Source organism: Apiospora aurea (assembly GCF_038362705.1).
Source record: "Apiospora aurea strain CBS 24483 chromosome Unknown utg000002l_segment0_segment0, whole genome shotgun sequence".
Lineage (NCBI taxonomy): Eukaryota > Fungi > Ascomycota > Sordariomycetes > Amphisphaeriales > Apiosporaceae > Apiospora > Apiospora aurea.
This window is the reverse complement of record NW_027117389.1, coordinates 2,053,931-2,077,254: the sequence shown is the minus strand read 5'-3', so window position 1 is coordinate 2,077,254 and position 23,324 is coordinate 2,053,931. Positions and strand designations below refer to the sequence as shown.

At 52.6% G+C, this 23,324-nt stretch overlaps 5 protein-coding genes across 5 annotated transcripts; 2 read left to right on the top strand and 3 right to left on the bottom strand.

Annotated features, from left to right (window-relative positions):
• Positions 1 to 4,494: 4,494 nt before the first annotated feature.
• On the top strand, positions 4,495 to 5,392 carry PG986_003029 (uncharacterized protein; the record flags this gene model as incomplete). Its single annotated transcript, XM_066839251.1, has 2 exons — positions 4,495 to 4,726; positions 5,016 to 5,392. 2 exons carry the CDS (start codon positions 4,495 to 4,497, stop codon positions 5,390 to 5,392), a joined length of 609 nt encoding a protein of 202 aa, XP_066704315.1.
• A 2,711-nt stretch (positions 5,393 to 8,103) lies between these two features.
• Positions 8,104 to 12,198, bottom strand: PG986_003028 (uncharacterized protein; the record flags this gene model as incomplete). Its single annotated transcript, XM_066839250.1, has 4 exons — positions 8,104 to 8,669; positions 9,510 to 9,597; positions 9,824 to 12,110; positions 12,179 to 12,198. 4 exons carry the CDS (start codon positions 12,196 to 12,198, stop codon positions 8,104 to 8,106), a joined length of 2,961 nt encoding a protein of 986 aa, XP_066704314.1.
• Positions 12,199 to 13,416: 1,218 nt separating this feature from the next.
• On the top strand, positions 13,417 to 14,807 carry PG986_003027 (Acetyl-CoA acetyltransferase IA; the record flags this gene model as incomplete). Its single annotated transcript, XM_066839249.1, has 3 exons — positions 13,417 to 13,481; positions 13,595 to 13,644; positions 13,723 to 14,807. 3 exons carry the CDS (start codon positions 13,417 to 13,419, stop codon positions 14,805 to 14,807), a joined length of 1,200 nt encoding a protein of 399 aa, XP_066704313.1.
• A 1,010-nt stretch (positions 14,808 to 15,817) lies between these two features.
• On the bottom strand, positions 15,818 to 21,096 carry PG986_003026 (histone deacetylase complex protein; the record flags this gene model as incomplete). The annotated part of the gene is given in 6 exon segments (XM_066839248.1): positions 15,818 to 16,384; positions 16,443 to 18,146; positions 18,216 to 19,067; positions 19,255 to 20,067; positions 20,609 to 20,948; positions 20,960 to 21,096. The coding sequence occupies 6 exon segments, from the start codon at positions 21,094 to 21,096 to the stop codon at positions 15,818 to 15,820; spliced, it is 4,413 nt and encodes a 1,470-aa protein (XP_066704312.1).
• A 799-nt stretch (positions 21,097 to 21,895) lies between these two features.
• PG986_003025 (FAS1 domain-containing protein) lies at positions 21,896 to 22,467 on the bottom strand (the record flags this gene model as incomplete). Its single annotated transcript, XM_066839247.1, has 2 exons — positions 21,896 to 21,988; positions 22,057 to 22,467. The coding sequence occupies 2 exons, from the start codon at positions 22,465 to 22,467 to the stop codon at positions 21,896 to 21,898; spliced, it is 504 nt and encodes a 167-aa protein (XP_066704311.1).
• Positions 22,468 to 23,324: the final 857 nt, after the last annotated feature.

Below are 23,324 nucleotides of genomic sequence, written 5' to 3'. Positions count from 1 at the left end.
GCTTGCTCGACGGGTGCTGTAAACGTCGGTATATGCAAGGTGCGTGCCTCGGCATAGGAAGTATGTTATTATTAACATTGGGTTTCGTCAACCTGAGCCAAAAAGCGTCCATCAAGGGCTTGTTTCCCCTTGGTAAGCCTTATGCACCACTTTACCTGCCGGCCTACCTGGCTACGTACCTGATCATCTTGTACGAGTCGAGCATGGTCCATCGACGTTGCTGATCTCGCAGTGCATTCATTCGTGGGTCGTACAAAGAGACGTATCAGTAGGAATCAGGATAGATACCCAAGGTAGATGGGTGGTAGATGCACGCATGTATGCAGGTAGGGAGGAACTTGCAGTCGTCGACTCGGTGCCCCGCGCGTAAATCCAGGCCGTGTCGAGTCCTTTTGAGACATGCATACATGGCATGGCATGGCATGGCATGCCATGTACGTACATGGATCAAATCGAACTGCCATCCCAATCTTGGGCGAACCTGGCCCCTACCAGTCTCTGTCGTCTGGTTCTGGTTCTGGTCCAACGACACTTGGATGGCGGACGGGTAAAAGCAAGTGTCAAACGATGGCGCTTGACTTGGGACGACCCCACAATGGCGTGTTGGGGACCGTCCAATGTGTTGTTCGAAGATTTTCCAGTACTGTAGGTACCTGCACAGGTACTGCCTGCACACCTCGCACGCAGTGTTAGGTGCCTACCGTAGCTAGCCCGTAGGTGTGTGCTTTCAGCTACTAGGGGGCACTAGCCTGCCTTAGGGCAAGCACCTGGTCTGACTGACGGAACCTGCTCGCTACTTTTCTACTCATGATTCCCCAAAGCGAACCGGGCTCTTGGGTAATAGTGCACAGTGTTGTCAGCTCCCAAGTAAGTAAGTACAGTAACCCTCTAATCAAACACAGTGTCATGCGCTTTTCCCCGATCGCTGGAATGTTCGGGTCCGTACCGCGTGCTATTCAAAAAAAGAGGCGTCGTTCGGCTGGGTGTAGTCTAATGAGGTGTTCAATGCTTGACTCCGTAGGGACAGAGGTCGGCGGTCGAAGAAGAAAACTACGTCAGGTAGTAATTACGCGACGATCTGTCATTTTCTATGTCACTTTTGATCAGTCGGCTGGCGGTTCGCTATCTGCCTCGGATGCAGGTTTGAAATGTGCACAGGCTGTACCTACGTACATTGATGCTGCATGTAGGACTCGCATGGCAGATGGAAGCGAAGCCGACTTCAAAAAAGCACCTGCGCCCACGAGCTGGCGTTCGGTAATCTGCTATATCGTGGGAGGTACGTTGGTTATGACACTATAATCTCCCCTAGCCCAACACAGGCAGGTCCTTTTCCGTTGGCAATCCGCGTCGGGATACCGCCTCGCTTGGCGCCATGAACCTACCCATCAACGTTGAATTGTTGGATCTGGACGAAACAAGACACCACCCAGGGGCAGATGGATTGTGTAGTGGAGCACTCACCTGTAGCATCTCGACCCCGTTCCCGCACCAAATCGTCGCTCTATCCCATCCACCCGGCTTTCCAACAGGAAGCTGGTTGGCATAGGAACTGTGAATTGTGCAGCGGTACTTTTGCTCTCGAGAGGATCCAATGGCCTGTCAATCCACTGAACCTGCCTCACGGGCAAAACACCCTCCCGAAGATGTCGGCCGCCAGCTCTTATTCCTGGAATCGGAACAATTCATGAACCATGATCGCCGCGGAGCTACATCCGGCAGCCATCAATGGTCACAGCAATACGCCATCGCCCATGATGAACAATCCATGAGCCTCCAACTTGCTGCCGGTAGTGTGCCGTCATACGCCATTGACCAAGGAGACCAGCTGTTTCAGAGTACACATACCTCAGATATGTGTGTATACGCCTAACGCTTTGTCACATTGGCACCTGCATATGCAGTCACTGGCTCTTCTTCGGTGTACTTGGCTGCTTGGATATTCGGTCTCATCTATTGAGCAAGTTAATAGCTGATCTCGCATCAGGCGTGGCACCTTGGCCTGGAGTGCTAGGAAGGGCGGATGCCTCTTGTTCCTGCTTGTGCATCCCTGCTCATCTCTTACAGGGTGGAAGGCAAGATGGCGCGTGCGGGCAGGGCAATTCTTCCAGCAATTAAAGTCGCTCAGCTGTGACGAACCCAGGGCGTTGGAAGAAGAAGAAAAAAAAAGCAGATGTGTGTATCAACAGTCCCCGCCTTGGCATTTCTCCATCACATGCCAGACTTGCAACTTGCCAGCCACCGTCGGCCGAAACTGCCGGGGGGTCTTTACTCCTCACTAGATACATTGGCCTGTAAGAAGTCGATGGAGAGCAGGAGGCGGCTTCTGACCTCACTCTCGTCAACCACTTCACGAACCTGCTCTGCTGTAGGGGAATGGTGGCCTGGTGCATTTGTATGCAATGGGAAACAGATTCAGTTAGGCCAGTCCACAAGCATGGCGACTGTATCAGCAATTGGCTGACAGTAGTTTAGGAGGTAGCCAGCCATATGCTAGCTACAATAGGTATGTAACGGCGTTGGTTATACCCATCATCACTCATTACGGCATGTTTGCCAAGGCAAGTAGTAATCCTGTTGATCGAGCCGTATTAGACATATTGTTCGATATTACCCGGTAGCAGGGGGCACGTATGTAAATTATGAACTTGTACCCTAGGACTAATATATTTCTCATTGCATTCCTTTTGACATTGTTTCGTGGCGAGCAAAAATAATATCGAACTGGTTGGCATCGCCCATGTCGGGGTGACAGGCAGTCGCGAGTCCACTCTGTACAGTTTCAAACAGAATCATATGATGGTGCCAGGATTGTCTTGCCTTGATCATACTACAGTAGTAGCGAAGCTAATACCAATCACTCGGCCGGTCGATGCCGACACGCCCCCTAGGGCTTCTATGCTACCTGTGGGAACATTGAGAATTCGATTTATAGAATTGCGCACAAGGCGTTGTTGCGTGCAGCAACAAAATATGGGGGATCGAAGCAAGCAACGGAAGGAAGCCGTCTGTTGGAGTCCAGCCGGGGGGGGCCATGCCGGGCCTTGTCGGTCCAAACTGGCCATATCGAGTAATGGTGGCCGTGATGGGCCGGCTGGTACCTGGCGAGCAGCTGGACCCGAGGACGGGAACGGACAGCAAGGACAGATCCAGCTCGGCTCGGCTGCTTTGCCCTCGTGCGTGTTGTTTAGTAGCCTTATTAAAGAGGGTATCGCGAACCAACCGAACTCGATCTTTACAAGTGCTCCGGCACCCCAGCTTCTCCCGTGCTTCTATGCAAGGGGTGGACGGAAGTTGAGTTCATGCACGGCATACCTAATGCTTTGACGAGACGCCATGCTTGAACACAAACCCACCGTCCCAACGGCGATCACCAAGACAATTAATCAAGCAAGCAAGGCGGTGCTTTCACTTCCAGTCACGAGAGCAACACGGCGATCATCAAATTCGCGTGAACACTACAGATCAGGCTTGGCGTGGTTGACCAAAACCCCTGTGAACATCAACTATTCAGCCTCAAAAGGTGGGCTCGCATGAATTTTTCTCTGCTCTCTAATAGAATCTCGAAAATTCGTCGACGGCTTCCCATATCGCGCTAATTTACTTGACGGAAAAATTCAAAGGACACGAACCGAACAAGATGAGCATTGCCCAATCCGTCTTGACAGACTTCATCGGCAGCGGGGCATTCTAATGCATAGCCAGAATAGATGCTGCCCAAGGCAGAACCCGAGAATCAGGGCTGAAGGGCGAATGCGACTCTTTGTATGGTAAACGATCTGCCGCCAGTAGTACCTGTGGTGGGTTAGGGGTTTTTAGTATTCGTTAAGCTGAGCATAGCTCCCTCGCTCGCTCCAGTAGTACACACGAGGTCCAGAGCTTCCGGATTTACGTGAAATTTACCATGTCTCAGGTAAGGGTACATATATACATACAGTGCACAGAGCGCTGAGATATCAATTGGATGCCCCTGACGGAACCTGCCCGCAGGTATCAATAAAAGAGCACGAGGCAAACAAGGGCCATTATCCATTATCGATAGAAAATGCTTGATGCATCATGTGAGAAGGGCAAGCGCTGGTAGCAGGTAGCAGATGGGCGTGGTGAGCAACATTGAAACCAGTTGGCAAGTACCAGACAGGGAAGGCGCCGCTGTATGACGGACTAACACCGGTCCGAGCCCAGCGATAACGGCTGGCTTCAGTGTCAAGCGCCTATCTCTATCTCAGCGTGCAGTGGCAATTGCTGGGGCGGCTGCTATCTTCGGATTGCATATCAAACCCATTGCCGCCCAAGTCTACCTCTTCCAGTCCCCCCATCCTGGGATAAAAGAAGAACAAGCCGAAAAAGAAAAAGAAGGGATCATCACACCACGACGCTGCATCTCTCATTTCACTTGTTACACCTTTTTGAAACCGAGCGCTTGCAGTCAGTGGTTCCCGTCCTTCTACAAGAAGCAGAAGCAAAAGCAGGAGCGAGCAGAAGAACCCCGCCATGGATAACAAGGACAACGCAAACCCCACCATTCTGACGGCATCTGAATTGCCCACGAGGCAAATCAAGAAGAGGAAGACGCCAGCCAGCGCCGATGATGCCAAGTTTGCAGATGCTGTCTCGCGCAGGCCCCTATTTCTATCAGACCCCTTTTGTGATGTGTCGTGGTCGGATGGCACGGAAAGCGAGGACGAGTTCGTCGAAGAGCCCATAGACGAGCAAGAGATCTACGGTAAGTACACAGCGTCTTGCCATTTGCCAATCTCGCATGCATCCATCACCGTTCGTCTCATCTCCCTGTCACGGGGGGGCTCAGCTAAGATGCACTGCACTGCACTGCCCCAGGCATCTATGACTTGCAGATGCTCATACGCTCGTCCAACTGTCCGTTGCATATCGAGCTTCTATCCTATCACCATATCCTCCTCCTCATCATGCATGCCGCGCATATAGGACACACGCGCGCGCACGCACACACATATTCGCAGCCGGGTGAAGATCAAACAGCTAATAATGATCAGATTTGATATCGAATATTACCGATCCTGAGCATCCCATATCTCTTGGTCAATTGGCGGTTGTCAATCTACCTGACGTGGAAATAACCCCACCCCCTTCAACACCTTGTGACCCCAATGCACTTAGACGGGTGCTCGTGAAGGTTACTCCTACCATTACTCATTGTTCACTGGCAACCGTTCTAGGCTTGGGTGTCCGAGTTCGTCTCGAGCAGGCACTCCCACCCAATTACCGCGTTGATGTCGTGATCAAGGAGGGATCCCACAGTCAGGACGATCAAGTCAATAAGCAACTGGCCGACAAGGAAAGAGTTGCTGCAGCACTCGAGAACGACACGCTCAAGGGTGTACTGGACAAAATGCTGGAAACCTGCGTTTAGACTTCGCCTATGCCAACTCATGAGCGACGGCTCTGTGTGAGCTTTAGCTGCGAGGGCTCAATGGTCTGGCCAGCCAGTGCCACCCCTTGCCTTGATATAAACGGGTACCTACACAAACGTGATACTGCACTACCATGTCCCGGGGCAGTGTTTCCGCGAAAAATTATCAGCAGCCTAGCGAAACCGCTTCTACGCCCTATCATCGCCAACCGGCTACTGCTTCGTCCCATTCATTCTTTGGTGGTAATTGTAGCTACACGTCCATGTGTTTTTTCTTGAAGTCAAGGGGAACAATGCTATACATCAATACTACATCCGGTCTCACGTATGGTGCTCGGGGGCCCGGTCCGATACGGAATCGATACTTTTGAGAAGATCGCATTCTCGGGAGGATCGTCCAAGATCGGCATTTCAGATACTACGTTTGCTTTATTGCATCTGCAGCAATTCCAAGGGCAACGCATTCATTGATACAAACATAATGTATCAGGCGAACATGAGCCGACATGCAGTTGGTGGGATTAGCGAGGGATATTACACGATTCTTACAAACCGGATTGCGGTTACATTTGTGTTTCTTTTTAAGGTGGCATGCTTGTGAACGAACGAGGATCTGGGAAAGCTATTTTCAGAACCTGGCAGAACCTGGAGAACGGTCCATTGCATTATGAACTCGCGTCGATCCTTCGATAGTCTGGCTCAACACTGGCCGGTGCACGGACTACGGCTCTTAGGGACTGCAGCCGTCACACAACACATTGCGTAGTGTTGCGCGAGCTGAGACGAACTACATTTGTTTTTCCGAAGTTATATGCGCAGATACTCAGACGACGACAGCGATCGTTCTCATCAGTCTACATACAGAACACTGGAAGCCTCTGAATCTTTGTTGTAGACCGTCGCGCATCCGAGTTTCAGGCTTTCTACGGAGTGTCTTCTTCGCCACTTTGGAGAGCAGCTAAGAGCAGGTCGGTTAGACTAGCTGTACACTCCAAACCAGCTCCGTCTGTGTGTGTCATAAGGTGGACAAATACATCTTCAACTGCACCGTTGAACCCCACCCAGCCAGCCGGGACCGAACTACGCCGCAAATCCCATATAGATGAAATGCATGCATTGTCGAATCTTGAATCAATATTGCATGCCAGACTTCCGGGACACGAGTCAGTCTCCTGCTCACGATATGTGACATCTCCACCATTTGGGCATCTGGAATGACCGCCCAACTATTGCGGCACTAATTACTAAGCTGTGTGTATGTGTGTGTGTGTGTGGCATGCGACTGTTTGCAGGAATCAAAGTTCGAAATCGAGGAGGGAACACACAGCTAGAGACCGACCCAGACACCAGGGTCCCTCTTCCCTTATTCGCGCTAAGGCCAGAAGAACCCTCTCTCAATCACCTCTTCCTGACCGACCCCGGATTTATGTACTGTGTGTACCACGCTTGAACATTAGACTACACGGATGGGGGGGGGCCTCGATTTCTCTCCTTATCCCCTTTCCGTTTCCGCAGAAGCTATTCTGCTGCTCTTGATATTACTACTGGGCTGTTTCTGTTTCGACATGACAAAGAGTTTGTTTACACTGTCGCATTTGAACCCACCTGGGCCTGCCCTGTGGGAATTGGGAAGGAATACACGAGCGTGTACGACATCTGGGCATGAATGACACCTGAACGAAACGAGTATCAGATCGCCGTTTTCTTCTTTCGATGACCGCATACATATGTACAGTAATGGCAACGACGGTGGTGTCTGGGTAGTATATGCGAGATAGATGGACGGATGCGCGTACAATGCCAAACCAAAGCGGCAGCTCGAATCCGGATGATGGGTGGGCGGGACCGAGCAGGGGGACAAACAAGGTCGGAAGGTGGAACAGCGTCGCACACGCAGGCAGGACACAGGCGCCTATCTTCTTTCTATCGAGGGAAAAGGTTAGAAACACAGGCGCAGATTCTAAATGTTACGTCTTCTTTTGCTGTCTTACAAATCAACTTTCTCAAGTGGCGAGCAAGCAAACAGAGTCTGCTCCCCCAATTGCGGACCGGGGCTCCTAGAGCTTGCCTCACTGGGTAAGAACATATGCAGAGAGCGAAAGAGAGAGTGGGAGAAAATGCAACGAGCACCATCGTCCTAGCCAGGGGACAGTCGAGTATAGTTTCAGGATAGATGCTTCACCTCGTCCTCTTTTATTTATGTGTGTGTGTGTACAGTGAAACGCCCCAACAGTAGACAAGCCTGGAACGCTGGCTGGTGTTCACACCTCTCCAATTGAAGAGGCTGTTACTCTGTAAATTACTGGTAGTACAAGGGAGCGAGTGCATGGTGCCGAACACCACTCTCTAAGGCACGTTGTCGTCGTCGTTTAACCCGACTATACTAAGCTAGCTATCGGGATCTGGATTACCGGAGACCGTCGGGAGGAACAAGAAAGGACACTCCCTCTCCCCTAGCCTTGATAGCTCACACCACCAGAGCGCATATACCTAATGCCTACCCATGTGAGGATATCCACTTTCTGCCCTAGGACTCGCAACCCCATTCGCTTACCGAACGGGAATTGCTGTTGCTTACTTCTTTTCTTGCTGCACTCTAACAGGGACCCCCCAGCCAAAACTCTCAAGATCCTAGATCGAAACGTTCGTGAGGTGTACGGGAGCAAATCGAGGAGCAATCGATGTTTCTTTATCCTCACGTCTTGATATCCTCATGAGTTGCCCAGGGCACCGCTCTCCAGCAGACTCTGGTAAAATTCGGGTTCGAGGAACTTGGCGACGCTGACGTCCTCGCTCAGACCCTTTCTCCGCCGTGTCTTGAGCACAAAGTCGCGCGCAGTCGCCTGGGCATCGGCGGGTTGGAGGGGCCGCAGCACCACATCCAAGTCAAGCGGGTCACCAGGCACCTTTTGCCAACGCTCGAACACAAGCGACACAGAAGCCAGACCCTGCGTCTGGATGCGCAGATCTGTCTCGAACCCAAAGCTATCGATGACGGGTAGGAGACCGCTCACCCGGTACAACGGCGTTCCTGCGATGGGGCCGTCGAGCAGCACGTGACCGCGCCGCCGCGCCAAGATGTTGTATAGAGTGGGCACCGAGTCTTGAGGTCCTGTCATAGAACACGAATATAGCGGTTCCATAAGACGCGGGTTGGCCATGAGAAATGAAGAATAGCAGGCGCGACGTGCTGTCGGGATGATCTGGCCGCCACCGCGGAAGATGGCTTCGGACGCTAACGAAGCGTCCATAATGCGGAATTTGGTATTGCGAATGGCTATTGAGGGTTGCGGAGTTAGCAAAAAATTATACGCGGATAATGCGACATGCTGAACAAATGCTGCGTCTTGGACGACTGCAGAATCCTTGCGTGCCCCCCTCCCGGCTGCTTGGCATGGGCTAGGCCTAGGGAATCGAACTCGTCTCTCAAAGGCACACTCAGGGCTTCATGAGTGTGCCCTTATTGCCTTTCTGCCCCGAAAGCACTTGCAATCTAGCGATGCCTTGATGGTTCACATAATTGGTACCGGCTCCTGCTGCGGCTAGTATAATACCGCGCACCAGTGAGAACAGCCCAGAGCTTTCGCTTGCAGCAACGCCGTAGTACAACATACGGTGTTTGCCGCTGCGACTTTGGGATTTAGGCAAGGTACAGGTAGGATTGATCCCGCAGTCAGGGCCCCGGATGCGCCAATGACACCGTCTTTATTGAGCCTTGAAGTAATAGCCAATAGCCCCTGACGCGCTGGGGATAGTAAAATCCCAGGCTTGACCCAGCTGCAGGACAAGGGGTGCCGGCGTACTTGGCCCCAACTTCGCCTGGCGTGCCGAGACCCCGGTAGTTTCTCGAGTCTCTGCTTGCTCCCCGCCATTTGCCCCTGTTTGCCGGCATCGAGATGTAAGGTAGGTAGGTAGTACCGTTTTGGCCAGTGCTACCCACTTCTCGAAGAGATGGGACAAGTCTGCATACTTTTACAGAATGGGATGCAAAAGGCAGGTGGCTGGGAAGAAAACGACCCAAGGGATAAGAGGGTAGGATGTAATGTTGGGGAGGGAAGGTGTGCGGAAATGCAATGATAGGGACAATGACGCAAAAGATATCGGGTTGTAAACTCACGTTCTTCGCAGAGAGGACCTTCGCGAGCAGCCCAGCTGAATCCTTGTCGAATGGTTTCTCGTACTGTCTTCAAAAGACTCTTATCGACCTGCCGAACATGTTAGGTACCATTACCAAAGACCAAAGAACAAGTTTTTTATCGATCTGTCGAATGCCCGCGCCCAAATGCTGAAGCTGACCGAGCCACGAGAGACGACGAAATGGCCTGCCTCATCTGGTTGAAGCGATGCGACGCTCCACCAGAAGACACCCAGGTCAAGGATAGAGCACGCGCAGACTCGCGGTGGGAAGGAAAACAGAGCAATCGAACATACCTCGGAGGGGAGAGTGTCGTCCTGTAGAATGTTAGGTCCCATCTCGTCTGGGCCAAATGCCCATATGCTTCTGGCAGCCAGTAGATCCCATCCGTACTTCTCCTCGAAGAATTTGGCAACCTTTCGGGTGCCGTCTTGCATCTTGACGCGTCCGGCCTCGATATCTTCTGCGATACCGTCGTCCAAAGGTTCAGCCACCATAGTGATTTTGTTCTTCTTGTTAGGCGTAATGGCATAACATTTAGTTGCTGAAGCCTCGTCGACCGTTTCGCAGAACCGTGTCACCGGATCCGAGACTTTTATCTCCATATCAGCATACAATCGCCGTAGATCGTGTAGGACGCAGTCCAGGTAGAGTTCGCCCGTGCCGAGAATGATGTGCTCTCCCGACTCTTCCACCTTGGTCGTAATGAGCGGGTAGCTCTTGTTGATTTTCCGCAAGCCATCCAACATCTTTGGCAGCTCTGATGGGTTGATAGGCTCGACTGCCACTTTGAAGACCGATTCGGTGAAATGTGCGACGGGCTTGAAAATGTACGCCTCCTCCTCGTCGTCTAATTTCGGCGGCATGATTGTAGCAGACTTGACAATCGAGTTGTCCACACCTGCAAGAAGAGCCCAGTTTCCAGCAGGAATGCCGTCCGTTGGGATATTGTACCTTGTCTCTGCGATAAACACTCCGGATATGGTGGCCATAGCCATGTCTTCCTCGTCGTCTATCGAGTAACCCTCGCCGAGTACCCGCACTTGCACTCCTGGTTTCGCAGTGCCGCTCATGACCCGGCCAAAGGATGTAAAGCTTTTGCCATCGGTTGCACTGAACAGCTTTGTTATACTCATGACCAAAGGACCGTCGGGGTCGCATTTCTGCATAGATTCCGCCACTTTTGTGTCCAATGGCCCTGTGTAGTACCTTTCCAGTTTCCTCTGTGCATTTTCTACAGGGGAAGGAATGTGCTGGACGACCATATCGACAAATCCTGTCGAAGGCCCGAAGAACTGCTCGCATACGAGTTTCAGGAGTACCTTGGCGTCGGTCTTGAATTGTGACGGCTTCAAGTGAATACCCAATGTAGCCAAGGTCTCCTTGAGGTCTTCTGGACTTTGGCTAATGGAGTGGGCGTAAATCTTGTAGATAGGCTCTAACACAAAGTTGATGAACGAACGTTTCGCACGATCTTCGACTGGCTTGCGGCTGAACGTCCTCTTCTTTGGGTTGAAATAGACATCGCCCCACAGGCGTTTCGCGAACTCTTCGATGTTGACCCCAGGAAAGCTGTCTGCATACATCTTCGCGAAGGACTGAAGAGTGAAGCACCAGCCCATATCCGCACATGCAAAAAGCACATTGCCCTTCTCGGGGCTCAGTCGCCTGGACTCGCCCAGTCCTGGGATAGTGTTTTCGATGATGGTATTGACTTCTTCGACCACATGCTTGAGCTTGAAGTAGGCGTCATTCGGCGGCAGACGCAACTCCAGCATGAGGCGGTCCATTTTGTTGATGATTAGCGTCATGGGAATGTCCTCGAGGACAGCATGCTTGATGATCTGTTCGGTGTTGACCTGAACGCCTTCAACAACATCCACCACCAGAGCCACGCCATCGGCCAGGCGCAATGAAGCGGCAACCTCGTCGACGAAGTTTACATGACCCGGAGTGTCGATTATGTTGAAAAGATGCGATTTACCCTTTGTGCTCTGCAACACTAAGCTCATAGGGGCTGCCTTGACTGACACTCCGCGCTCTCGCTCGAGCATGGAAACGTCTGTGTATCGTAGCTGTTCATCCCGTTTTCTCCCTTGACGCTTGTCCAACCTATCTGAGATGTCGTGCGTCTCTAAGACCAGCATATCCATGAAAGCGGTCTTTCCATGGTGCAGATGGCCAGCAAACGCGATATTCCGTATTTGTTCTGGGTAGTTCATGAGATCGGTCATGAAGCCTCGGTCGTAGAAGACGTCAGGAAGGTCGTCCTCCTCGATATTGAACTTTCGCGTGTCTATCGGGGAGATGATGGGCTGTGTGAGGGGTTGCGCATCTTCTTCCTGCACCATGGTCTCGACATCCTCTCCGTAAACCTGTTGCGCCGTAGGGTAGTACTGCTTGTCCTCGTGTAATATGACGGCATTCGACGGGCCCTCGTCGTCCAACTCCATCAGCTCCTGGCCCGTGACTTCGTGGGCAGCTTCGGACTGTTCGTCATCGTAGACGTAGGCGCCGGCGTCCACGCCATGCTCGGACTCTTCTTCTGATGCATCGGCCTCTTCGCCGATGAAGTTGCCGAACCTAAGGGAGGGAGAACGGTCAGTGTTTGGCACAAAGGGGGCATATGGGATTTTTTCAAGGACTCATACTCATCATAGAGGTCATCCATGGCTTCTGGTGAGATGTGTCTTTTGGAAACGCGGGTAATTGGGCAAACGACGCGATCCTGTGGACAAGGTTGCTCAGAAAAGTTGCGATTGATGCAAGGCTGAGAGAGCTTTCGAAGCTCCCGGTGTTTACTTTAGTGGGGCTAGTGGTTATCGCTTGTGGCTTTGCGGGCCTGGTTTACAGTGGAGCGTCTATCGGCCGGCCAGCCAGAGCAGCCAGCAATTGATTGACGAAGAAGCTGCGATTAGGTAATAGAACTTGACGTCCACCCAGCAAGTCGCTGAACATTGATGGAAGCCACCCTCATGTTGGGAAAATCCATCTGATCCATCTTACATGTAGGTAGGTACCTAGCACCTAAGCTGCAATTCGAGTGAATGGGAAGACAACAAGATCAGTACTCATCAGGGCTTCTTTGCTTTGGTCGAAGCCATCCTCAAGGCAAGATACTGACTGGGTAGTCGAGCGAAAGGGGTCTACCACATAAAAGACTGGCGTCGCTGCCAACAGAATACCCATCCAGGGCCCAGCTATATGCAGCGATTGGTGAATGTGATTGGTCGAAACCCATGATATGACTAAACTAGGCTGGCTATTGCAGAAATCGGTGGTCCATTTGCCCATCCTCAACTGGGAAGATTACAAGGACTTGTAGGCTGCCTACAAGTAGAAGCCAGCCGCGACGTGACACCTACTTGGCTACATGCACCTAGAGAGTGATTGGACTGCGTGCAACCTTGAGGACCCCCAGCAGGCGAGGTGAGGTAGTATCGTACTACGCAATACCCGACTGCTGCAAGCCCGAGTCCTGCCGGCGCCGTGCAGCCTACAGGACAGCAATATCCTCCCAAACAGGGCGCTAGCATCAGAAGTGGCGTGTCGGGGATTGCTAGCTCTGGACAAACCCGAGTAAGACCCCACGTCGGCGGAAGCTTCCTGCCATTCATTCTTCTGCAAGGGGCCGTCCTGGCGGTGAGGTGAGGGGCAATTGGAAGTAAATAGACCTTCTAGCAGTATTATCTAAGATTAGGGGACCCGACTTCGTTTCTATAGACGTTGAAAGAAAAATAACAACACGCCGGCCGCCCCAACCTGCCGACTTGTACCTACCCTCCTCCTTCTTTTTCTTTTCTTCTAGACGTACGTTGCCTTATTTCGCCTGCTTTCCTGTTCACTTCGTCCTTGAAGCTATCCACATCTTCCTCCTCAGCTGCCCATCATGTCTGGTCTTCCTACCGTCTACATCGTCTCCGCGGCGAGAACCCCCGTCGGTTCGTTCCTTGGGTAAGTTCGAGAACAGATTGCAATTTGGCTTTAGCCCTCCTCGACAAGGCCCGCCCTGCTCGATGCTCTTTCGCCATATTCAACCAAGACTGACCATCCTTCGTTCCTCGCAGATCGCTCTCCAGCTTGAGCGCAATCGACCTGGGATCCAAGGCTATCAAGGGTAGGTTCCTCTCGCCCAATTGCTGAAAATTTTCCGATCCTTGGACGCAGAAATCTGACCACCTTGCCCCTCCTACAGCTGCCGTCGAGCGTGTCCCTGAGATCAAGCCCGAGCATGTCGAGGAGGTCTTCTTCGGCAACGTCCTGTCCGCCAACCTGGGCCAGGCCCCCGCCCGCCAATGCGCCCTCGGCGCCGGCCTGCCCCAGACCGTCGCCGCCACCGGTGTGAACAAGGTCTGCGCCTCGGGCATGAAGGCCATCATCCTCGGCGCCCAGACCATCATGACCGGCAACGCCTCCATCGTCGTCGCTGGCGGTACCGAGTCCATGTCTAACGCCCCCCACTACCTGCCCATGCTGCGCAACGGCGCCAAGTTCGGCGACCAGACCATTGTCGACGGCATGCTCAAGGACGGCCTGACCGACGCCTACAAGAAGGAACACATGGGCATGTCCGCCGAGCTCTGCGCCGAGGAGCACGGCTTCGACCGCGCCGCCCAGGACGAGTACGCCATCGAGACCTACACCCGCGCCCAGAAGGCCACCGAGGCCGGCATCTTCAAGACCGAGATCGTCCCCGTCGAGGTCAGCGGCGGCCGCGGCAAGCCTCCCGTGCAGGTTACCACCGACGAGGAGGCCAAGAACCTGAACCCCGAGAAGCTCAAGACGGTGCGCCCCGTCTTCAAGCCCAAGGATGGCACCGTCACTGCCGCCAACGCTGCCCCCCTGAACGATGGTGCCTCCGCCGTCGTGCTCATGTCCGAGGCCAAGGTCAAGGAGCTGGGCATCAAGCCCATCGCCAAGATCCTGGGTTGGGCCGATGCCGCTCAGGAGCCTGAGCGCTTCACCACCGCCCCCGCCCTGGCTATCCCCAAGGCTATCAAGCACGCCGGTCTGACCGACAAGGATGTCGAGTACTACGAGATCAACGAGGCCTTCTCTGTTGTCGCCCTGGCCAACATGAAGCTGCTCGGTCTGTCTGCCGACAAGGTCAACGTCTTCGGTGGCTCCGTCGCCATTGGCCACCCGCTCGGTGGCTCCGGTGCCCGTATCGTCACTACCTTGACCACCGTCCTGCGCGAGAAGAAGGCCAAGATTGGCTGCGCCGGTATCTGCAACGGTGGCGGTGGTGCCAGCGCCATTGTTATCGAGAGCCTGCAGTAAGTTGCAAGGCATCTCGATGTTGTAATTGACGAAACAAAACGGAAACGAAGTACTACTACTACCACCTATATATGTGCCGGCATCTGAACGAGCACATGAGTGTAGTATGTCACGACATGATGCTGGAGATGCCCAGAGGCTCCTCGGAGTGCTCGTACCTACCACATAGACGTCTTGCACCAAAACGTGCTAATTAATAATGAACAAATGAATCTCAATGCTGTCCTCTTTCATGTTCTCGCTTTCCCCGGCTGTAGTTACCTGTTGAGTTGTCTCGCTATGCAGGCAAATCTAAGTTTGCATGGAAAGTTTACAACATGACCGACCTCCAGCTCAAGTAGAGAAACCCTTATTACCACCCCGCCTTCAATAGATTTTGCCACATTACAACATGGAAATCAAGGGTTCTAACTTCACTGCACACCATACATATGTGCCAGTTTCTGTAAAAAGATAATGAAGTAAGTTGAAAATGCTTAGCCTAGAACCGTTCTATAGTACAAATACAAAGCGAAACCCCTGTGTCGGATGTTGTGCGGCAAAAGACTAGAAAAACTGTTACCGCTTCTCTCTTGCTATATCTTCATCATAAATCATGCACGTCAGATACAGATACGCGAGTGACGGTCTTTTCTGAGTCTTGATTACTTCCTTGCACCACCGTCATCTCTTCCATTGCACCTATCTCGTTCCATCTCTGCACTTAAGATCCTATTCCCAAAACCGCTGCTTTCCATGAAGAGATAAAGAGAGAGAAAAAATCAAAGGAGAGAAAAGGGCGAGAAGGAAACACAATCATGTAGGTGGTTGGTCTCCGGGTATGCTTTGAATGGAAATGCCAAATTGGATGCTGATGCGTGCAAAGCGCTCTCGCAATGCTGAATGAGCTCCTGAACGCCGAACGGGATGCCGCAAAACTCTACTCATTTGGGTGAATACCCATTGGGAGAAGAAAACATGCACGGTAGGTCTACACACAATGAACGAGTCAAAGTGCGCTGTGAGTTGAACTACTCGATACCTTCCATGCTGTCAGCACCCTCTCCGTTCTGGCCGCGAACGTCCAAAGTCGGGGCAACGCCTTCCTTGAACCATTTCTGGAACTTCTCATTCGCTTTTTGCACGTCGTCCGGATTGGCATTGCGCATCCAGGCAGAATTCATGACGAACTTCTCACTGAATAATTGGGAGCGATGTTCAGTAATGGCAGAAGCCCGCTCAGCTGCCTTGGCCTTCTCCTCAGCCGTATCCGGTTCGGTCGAGTAAATGAACCACTCGGAGGTTTCCTCTTCCCAGTGGATCTTATTCGAGTTCAGGCAGATCCGCATCACTAAGTTCTCGTCGTAGCGGAGAGGCTTTGGCTGGTCGCCATCGTCCGAATCCACATCACTAGAGGGGAGATTACGGGCGAGCACCGTCTTCTGGAGTCGGGACCGGGGAACACCTTCAGTGGGTTCCACGCGCATGTACGAAGAGATGTAGTACTGCCATCGCTCCTTCAGCTCCATCTCATCCATGTAGAATGTCGTATCGTCACGCTGCAGCCAGCGAATGGTGGCTTCCGACTTCCCGGGGAACTACGAAACGTTAGATTATCTGCTTGCCATTACACATCTCGAAAAAGAACAGACTTACCCAACAAATTACGAACATGTCGTTTTCCTTGATGCACTTCTGCGCAAAAGTGCGAGCGCTGATCTCTGTCTGATAGCTAGTCTCTTCTTGAGAACGGCTGCTCAAAAATTGTGCAATCAGATCAGGCGTCTTCTCCTTAGAGTCAGTGCTCGTGCAGATCAAGGATAGGCGGCAAAGTGTCTTGAGAAGGTCTTGGATGGTGTACAGAGTCCATCCCTTCTTAAGGTAGTAATGTCTCATAACCTCTTGATACCGGTTCTCGTCAATCTCGCCATTGATATAATCTTCAATCAGCTCAACCGTCTTCGGCCAGTACGACTCCGGATCGTTCTCATCAAAATAGTTGATCTCGTTGACGGAGATGCCGAGGGCTTTGGCGGGCTTCTTGCTCTTAGCGCGGATGATTTCGTCCGTGACACTCTGGCCGCTCTCCTTGATATCCTTCAACCGCTTGTACAGGGTCTGGAAGATGCTAAAGAAGACATATACGGTCTGGTTGCAGTAGAAGTTGTACCAAGGACGAGGGAAAAAGCCATCGGCTTTCAATTCGCCGTCGCCGTCGATCAGAGACTCGTCTCCCTTTACAAGATAAGCGCGGGGCACGATAGGCAGCCAGCTCTCGTTTGTAGTCTCAGACGGAACAGCATCCTCGTGGGCATCCCCTGATTCGTCTTCGTTCGCGGAGCCAACGTCTGGCGTTGTCTCTTTGCTGCCAGAGGCGGCACTATCCTCCTTATCTTTGCGGCTCTTGGTTCCGTTGCGACCCGGATCCAGTACACCCCGCAACAGATCTGACTTCTTTCCGTTGCGGCGAGTCGAGCGACCGTTAGTCAGCTCGGCCGGCAATTGCTCCTCGGCATCTTCTTCGGCAGACTCGCGGTCAATGTCATGAAGCCGCTCCTGAACCTTGTCTTCGGGCAAATCGAAGAACTGGGGGATGAAGGACTCGAAGAAATCGACAGTCCTTTCCTTTTCGGATGTACTGTGGTGCCCGTTATTCGTGCCGTAGAGGACCATGAAACGGAGCAGATCGAGGATGACTTCTTGGTCGCCAAGCTCATACGCAAACTGGTAGCGAGGAACCTGGGCTCTAGCACTGCGCAGTCTTCGCTGCTCCTCGTTCTTTGTCTTGATGACATCGACGAGGTGCTTTGCGGAGAGGCTGCGCTTGTCATTTTGTTTAATCTGAATGCCCATGTGGTCCAGACTCTTGAGATGCATGATCTCGGTTTGGGCTTGCCAGACCTTCTCCCACTCTCGCTGCGTGAACCGCCACTCCTCGTCCTTCTGTTTCAGTCGAGCTAGTACAACAGGTACGACCGAGAAGGGGTCCTGGAACATGTCGTTGACGACTTCGGCTCCCTTATCCACGCCGTAGATCTTCTTGAGAACACGCTTGTAGATGGACGTGCTAGGGCCTCCAAGACCGGGTGGCATGACAAATGTCTCGCGCTCATGGGGGCTCATGTTCAGCATTTGTTGGGCAATCGGCTCAAGCAGCTGTATACACTTAACATTTAGCTCGATGTTGTAATCGTAGTCATGGCGCTCTTCCTCAATGCGATGAAGACCTTCCTCGAAAGCGTTCTTTCGATGGGCGACGAATCCGGAATCTTCGGAGGCCCAAGTGGGATGCGAGGCCCATTCGTCGTTGAGGACGATATTGCACATTTCATCGCGACCGCTGCAGGGCTTAAGCTTTTCCTACAAGAAACATGCGTGAGTGACCATTGACCGGCGAACAGTTATTGCGATAATATAATGTTAACTTACTCGGCGAGGAAGAAGACGGTAGCTGGGGCCGCTTGCGCGGCAGTTGCTGAGAGAGACCTTCTCAGTGGGTGGCCTCGGCCGGTTCTCAATTATTTCGTCGCTACCCTCGTAGTTTAGGAAAGCCCGGAACCAGCTCATAAGCTCTGGGTTTCCGCCAATGAAATTGCTGGCTTTGTGAACCAGGTCGTTCTCGTCAATAAGACTTTGCGAGTACATGTTGCAGAGCTTCAGGAACTCGTTCATGGCGCCGCGGTTGTTCATGAACTTCTTGACCTTCTCGAAAAACGCGAGCTCGTCCGACGAGCAATTGCCCGTCGAGGTCGGAGGCAAGGGTTCGGGCATGACGGGGGTAAGAGTCGGCTCGATCGAAGGCACGTCGGCAGGCAGAGGCTTGTGGTTTAGCTTGGTTCGCTTGTTGCCTCCGGTCGCAACGCCCGGAATGGACCGCTGGCTGACTGGAGGTATGCTGTCAACTATGCTTGGTGTAGCGGCAGCCGGCGCTGGCTTCTCGTTACGAGGGCGCTTCTTGTTCTCCTTGGTGGCACTGGCGGGAGGCGCAAAGCTGCCGACCGGCGGCATCTTCTGGCCGTCGCGTATTGTGTGGCTCGGTTGCGGCGTGGTCTGCGTAAAGCCGGTCATTGCAAGCATTTCTTCTGAGCGAAGGTGCTGGCCCTTGTTGGACGCGGCCGACTCGGGAAGGAATTGTTTAAAGTCCTCGAGTAAATCAGGCGCAGTGTTGAAGAGACTCGTGACTTGCGAATAAACGTCCTGAATGGGTTTCTGTTCGCGTTGGTAGGTCTGGAGGATTTCCAGGAACTGTTTGTAGATTTCAGGTTTGTCCTGGAAGCGGTTCTGTGGGTAGCAGAAAAAGTCAGTAAAAGCTGAGTTCTGCGAAAAGTCATGCATTATTATTGGATTGTTCCTTAGAATGGCTGGGAGAAGCAAAAAACGACGAAGTGCTGTACAATCAACAGTAGAAACGAATCCAAACAATGGTCTGCGCTGGATTAAGATTGGGTGGTTTTTTTTTCTCTCTTACCTTTATCTTATTGACATAGCTTATGGCATGATTGAACTCCACTGGCCCTCGCTTTTCCATGCTCGCACTATTTTGAGCAGAGCCATTTGTGCCACTCTGCCCCCCAGGAGTTGGCGTGAGGGCGTTGCGTGTGCCGGGAGCGTTGGGAGTGGTAGAATTGTTTTGCGGAAGTTGAGAAGCACCGCGCTGTTGCTGCGCTGAGTCGGGTCCATCAAACGGAGCCGTTTGGCCGGCCCCTTGACCTTGTCCGAAAATACCGGGGCCGTTTGACACTGGCGCGCTAAACGTCGCCTCAGGACTTTCGATGCTATGCTGGGGCTGGGTTTGTTGTTGCGACTGTGGCGGCGGTACTGGCGCTGGCGCCTGCTGTTGTTGTTGTTGAGGCTGCTGTTGCCAATTCCCCTGTCGGTGGCTATTGAAGAATGGCGCGCTGGCACCCAGATGTGAACTGTCGCCGTGGTCTCGTTTCGCGGGTATCTGTTGGACGGTCGTGCCCATGGGCGTCGTGACGCGAATCGCGTTCGGGTTGCCTCCTTCGCCGCATTCGATTCGGTAGCCCGGGGGTAGGAACGTGTTGAAGCCTTGAATGAGGTTCGGGTGGCCGGCGAAAAGGTCGGATACGCGGTTGATGACACCCGGAGTGTCGATGCTGCAGAACAAATCAGCTGTCGTCGATTTCCATGCAAGTTTCCGGGTGTGATCTTGTACTGACGTTTGGCTCTTAAAGTCTTTCATTATGTCCAGAAACTTGTTGTAGACGTCCGGTTGGTCCGCAAACTGCACCTTAACCTGGTCCAGGTAGCTCAGCGCATCCTGAGTGGAAAAAGGAATTAGTAAATGGTTGATGCGTGTACACGGTTGAGCGCTCGATGGAATATAGTACTGGATATTCTGGGATTTCCCGAGTCCCAGGCCATGGTATGGCAACACCGCCGAGGGTAAATCCTGAGCGAGACATTCGCGTAGATAGGCCTCATCGGAACTCAGGAAACAGGGGCTGGGAGTTGTGAAATGGCAAAGACAGAGGGAGTTCTTTGATGCAATACGCCTCGCGCGATCTGGCACCGGATCGTGGAGCGTGACAAATGACGCGACGATTTGAATGTCTCCCGGAAGTTGTGGAAAGGGGGGGGTTCCGTTCAGTGACGTTGACTCCTCGTTGCGCAGAGATCCTCACGTGGGAAACTACCCGGTCGGAGATGCAACAACAAGGAAGGCGACTCGCGGGGTCAGATTGAATAACACACGGACGTGTCGCGTCACGGAGTGGGATGGTTAGGTCGGGCCACTTGGTTCCTTCCTAACATGCCATGGTTATGCGAAACTATGAGGCGCCAAACCCAGCCATTCTTACATTTAAAATGGGTTGCTGTCCCTGTTGCAGCGCCCCAGGGCCACCTCCACCGGGTCCAAACGGCACGCCCTGCGCAGGCGGCCGATTGCTCTCCTGCTGCAATGGGCCACCAAAGAGTGAGCCCGCACCAGCCGATGAAGCCGGCGCTCCTGGGTTAGGCCCGCCGCTCAGAGCACCGAACATCTGGCTCGATGCTGTCTGCGCCTTATTGGGTATGGATCGGTTCGATTCGGAGGGCATAGGACCACCGCCAAAGGCCGGCGCGCCTAGGGGCACGTTTGGCGGTGCAGAACCATGGCTTGCAAGAAGGCCGCCAGGGCTGTGGATAGCTCCAGGAAGTCTGGAAGCGACGGGTTGATGGATCGGTAAGGAGCCGGCGTTGCTGTGGTGGGGGTGCCAGTAGGCGCTGGGTAGGACTGGTCGCGATGATGTCGCTCGGCAGAATCCCGATCACGATGCGACATCTCATCAGCCGGATGAGGGTTCATGGTTGAATATGGACTTTATCTGCTGCGGATCATGTTAGCGAAGGCCCCGAGCGAACAATTTCCACCGTGCAATTGCCGGTCAGGAGATGCGACGTGGTCGACCGGATTGCTGTCCAATCTTGGCTCCTTATTGCGCAGGCAGGCTCTTTTGCAACTGTCCACACACAGCCCGACTGCAGAGCTCCCGGATATAGGAACGGGGCAAAAGGAGACAAGTAAAGCCGGACAGACCTTCTACATTAGATCAAGTATGATAGAATTGGGCGCAGTGCTTATAACGCGCCGATGAGGGTTGTGTGAGGACCGCCAGCCTTCCAGCAATTCGCAGGAGCTTGGAACCCGTTGCTAGATTGTGATAAGATAAGAACATGCGGCTGAATAGTTAGTCCTTACCCGACGCTTCGCCGAAGCCGCTCTCATTAGACGGCAATCTCAATTATGCCACTTATGCCATCGGCATAATTTTGTCACCAAAAGCAGCGCGCGGCATCTCGCTCCCAAATGTGAAGCGATCAGTGATTTGTAGAGCAGCACGCGCAATACCAAGTTAAGCCCTTGCCATAGGTGGTTGATTGGATTATACAACAATACAGCAATGAGTTCGCCAACTCAATTCAAAATGTGCACCATATATCAGTGGCTGGTCCGTAGGGCTCTTGGGTCTCATTGGTTTAGGAGTAGGGGTATGCGCGACACGCTTTCAGGGCCCAGTTGGGGAACAAACTAGTAATGTTGCTCCCTACGCAAATCATCCACTGGCATCATATTTCGAGTCAAACGTGGCGATATATTCACGTATTCAAGATCTATTTCGGACACCTTTGAGCGTCCAAAGCTCTCCATTCCCGACCTTGCCAGCGATACTATCCACCTCAATGCCATCGGGGTATATCTGCAACGTTGTCAGCGCCAGTATCGACAGCAGCAATCTCCCTAATCCTGTTGTTTTGAGTCACTTACCACTTTCTTCCCATCTTTGTTCTCCCACCAGATCTCCTTGTCGCCTGCCAGCAGACTCTTGACCTTCTCGCCCTCCTGCCAGGGCGATAGGGGCAGGATGTGCGCCTCGGCGAACTTCTTGAGGTTCTTCTGCGCGCGATCACGTCCCTCGTCGCCTTCGTACGCCGCAGCAGCCCCGAAAATCTCATAGTCCTGCGCATCTTCCCAAGGCTTCCGCGGTAGGGCATCGATTTGTGAGTTCAAGGGCGCAAGCACCGTGCTGTTTTGCGACGGGTCCTCGAGTCGCTGCTCGATTGATGCTACGTCTCGTGTAAGTGAGGCAAATATATTGATGCTCCGATCGCGGCCCATGACGTCGGAAAGCATCACATTGTTCTGCTGCACTTTGGGTTGGTCTGAGGAGGATGCCATGATGGGATGTTGTCGGATGTTGTCTGCGAGGTTCGGTTCAGAAACACGAATATGCGACTGTGCGATTCCCTGTGAAATTGATACCGCTATTAGTAGATAGAAATAGTAGAGTGTGTTTGACTTCATATTGAAAAGGTACATTTGGGTTAAGAAAGTCGTGCTGCTTCCGACGTGTGTTAGTGACACCATGTTGAAGCATGCGCAGCAATGACATCATCCCGCGTTATGCCTGTGGATTATGCATCACAAGTAGCCTGCATATCTCTACATATCTACATACGATTCTGACGGCTGGTCGAATTATGCCTGCACCAAACCATACAGACCGCCTTGTGCATCCTAGCTGACTCTCTTTTCGGAGCTCTCTCAAGGTGATAGGGGCTTGGGTGTAATGTAGACTTGAGAATGACCAATGTAAAAAGAACTATAACACTAGGGCTAGATCTCAGGCATGAAATGCAATAGCACTCTCGCTGAAGGGACACACGTAGTAAGGAAGACTTCACAATCATCATGATGAGGATTAGTTGCTATCTATGCCTCGAATTATATGAATAGTCCATTCCATTTCAACCTAAATACCTGTTCCACGTGTTACTGCCTGCGTCAGGTTCCGTTCCGAGCCCCCATCATCCATGAATTGATGGTCCTCGCCCAGCGCCGGTCCTGTAGAAACAATACCGTCATGTCCGACCCTGGGCTGACTTGATCGTAATCCCTCATTCCATGCGACTTCTCAAAGTTCGGGCCTCTTGGATCTCACAATGCCCCTTGGTCGTTCCGCGCTGCCTACTTTCCTTGCTATAACCCCAAGCTCAACGTCGACCATTGATATTCAAACAAATAATGGCGGTTAC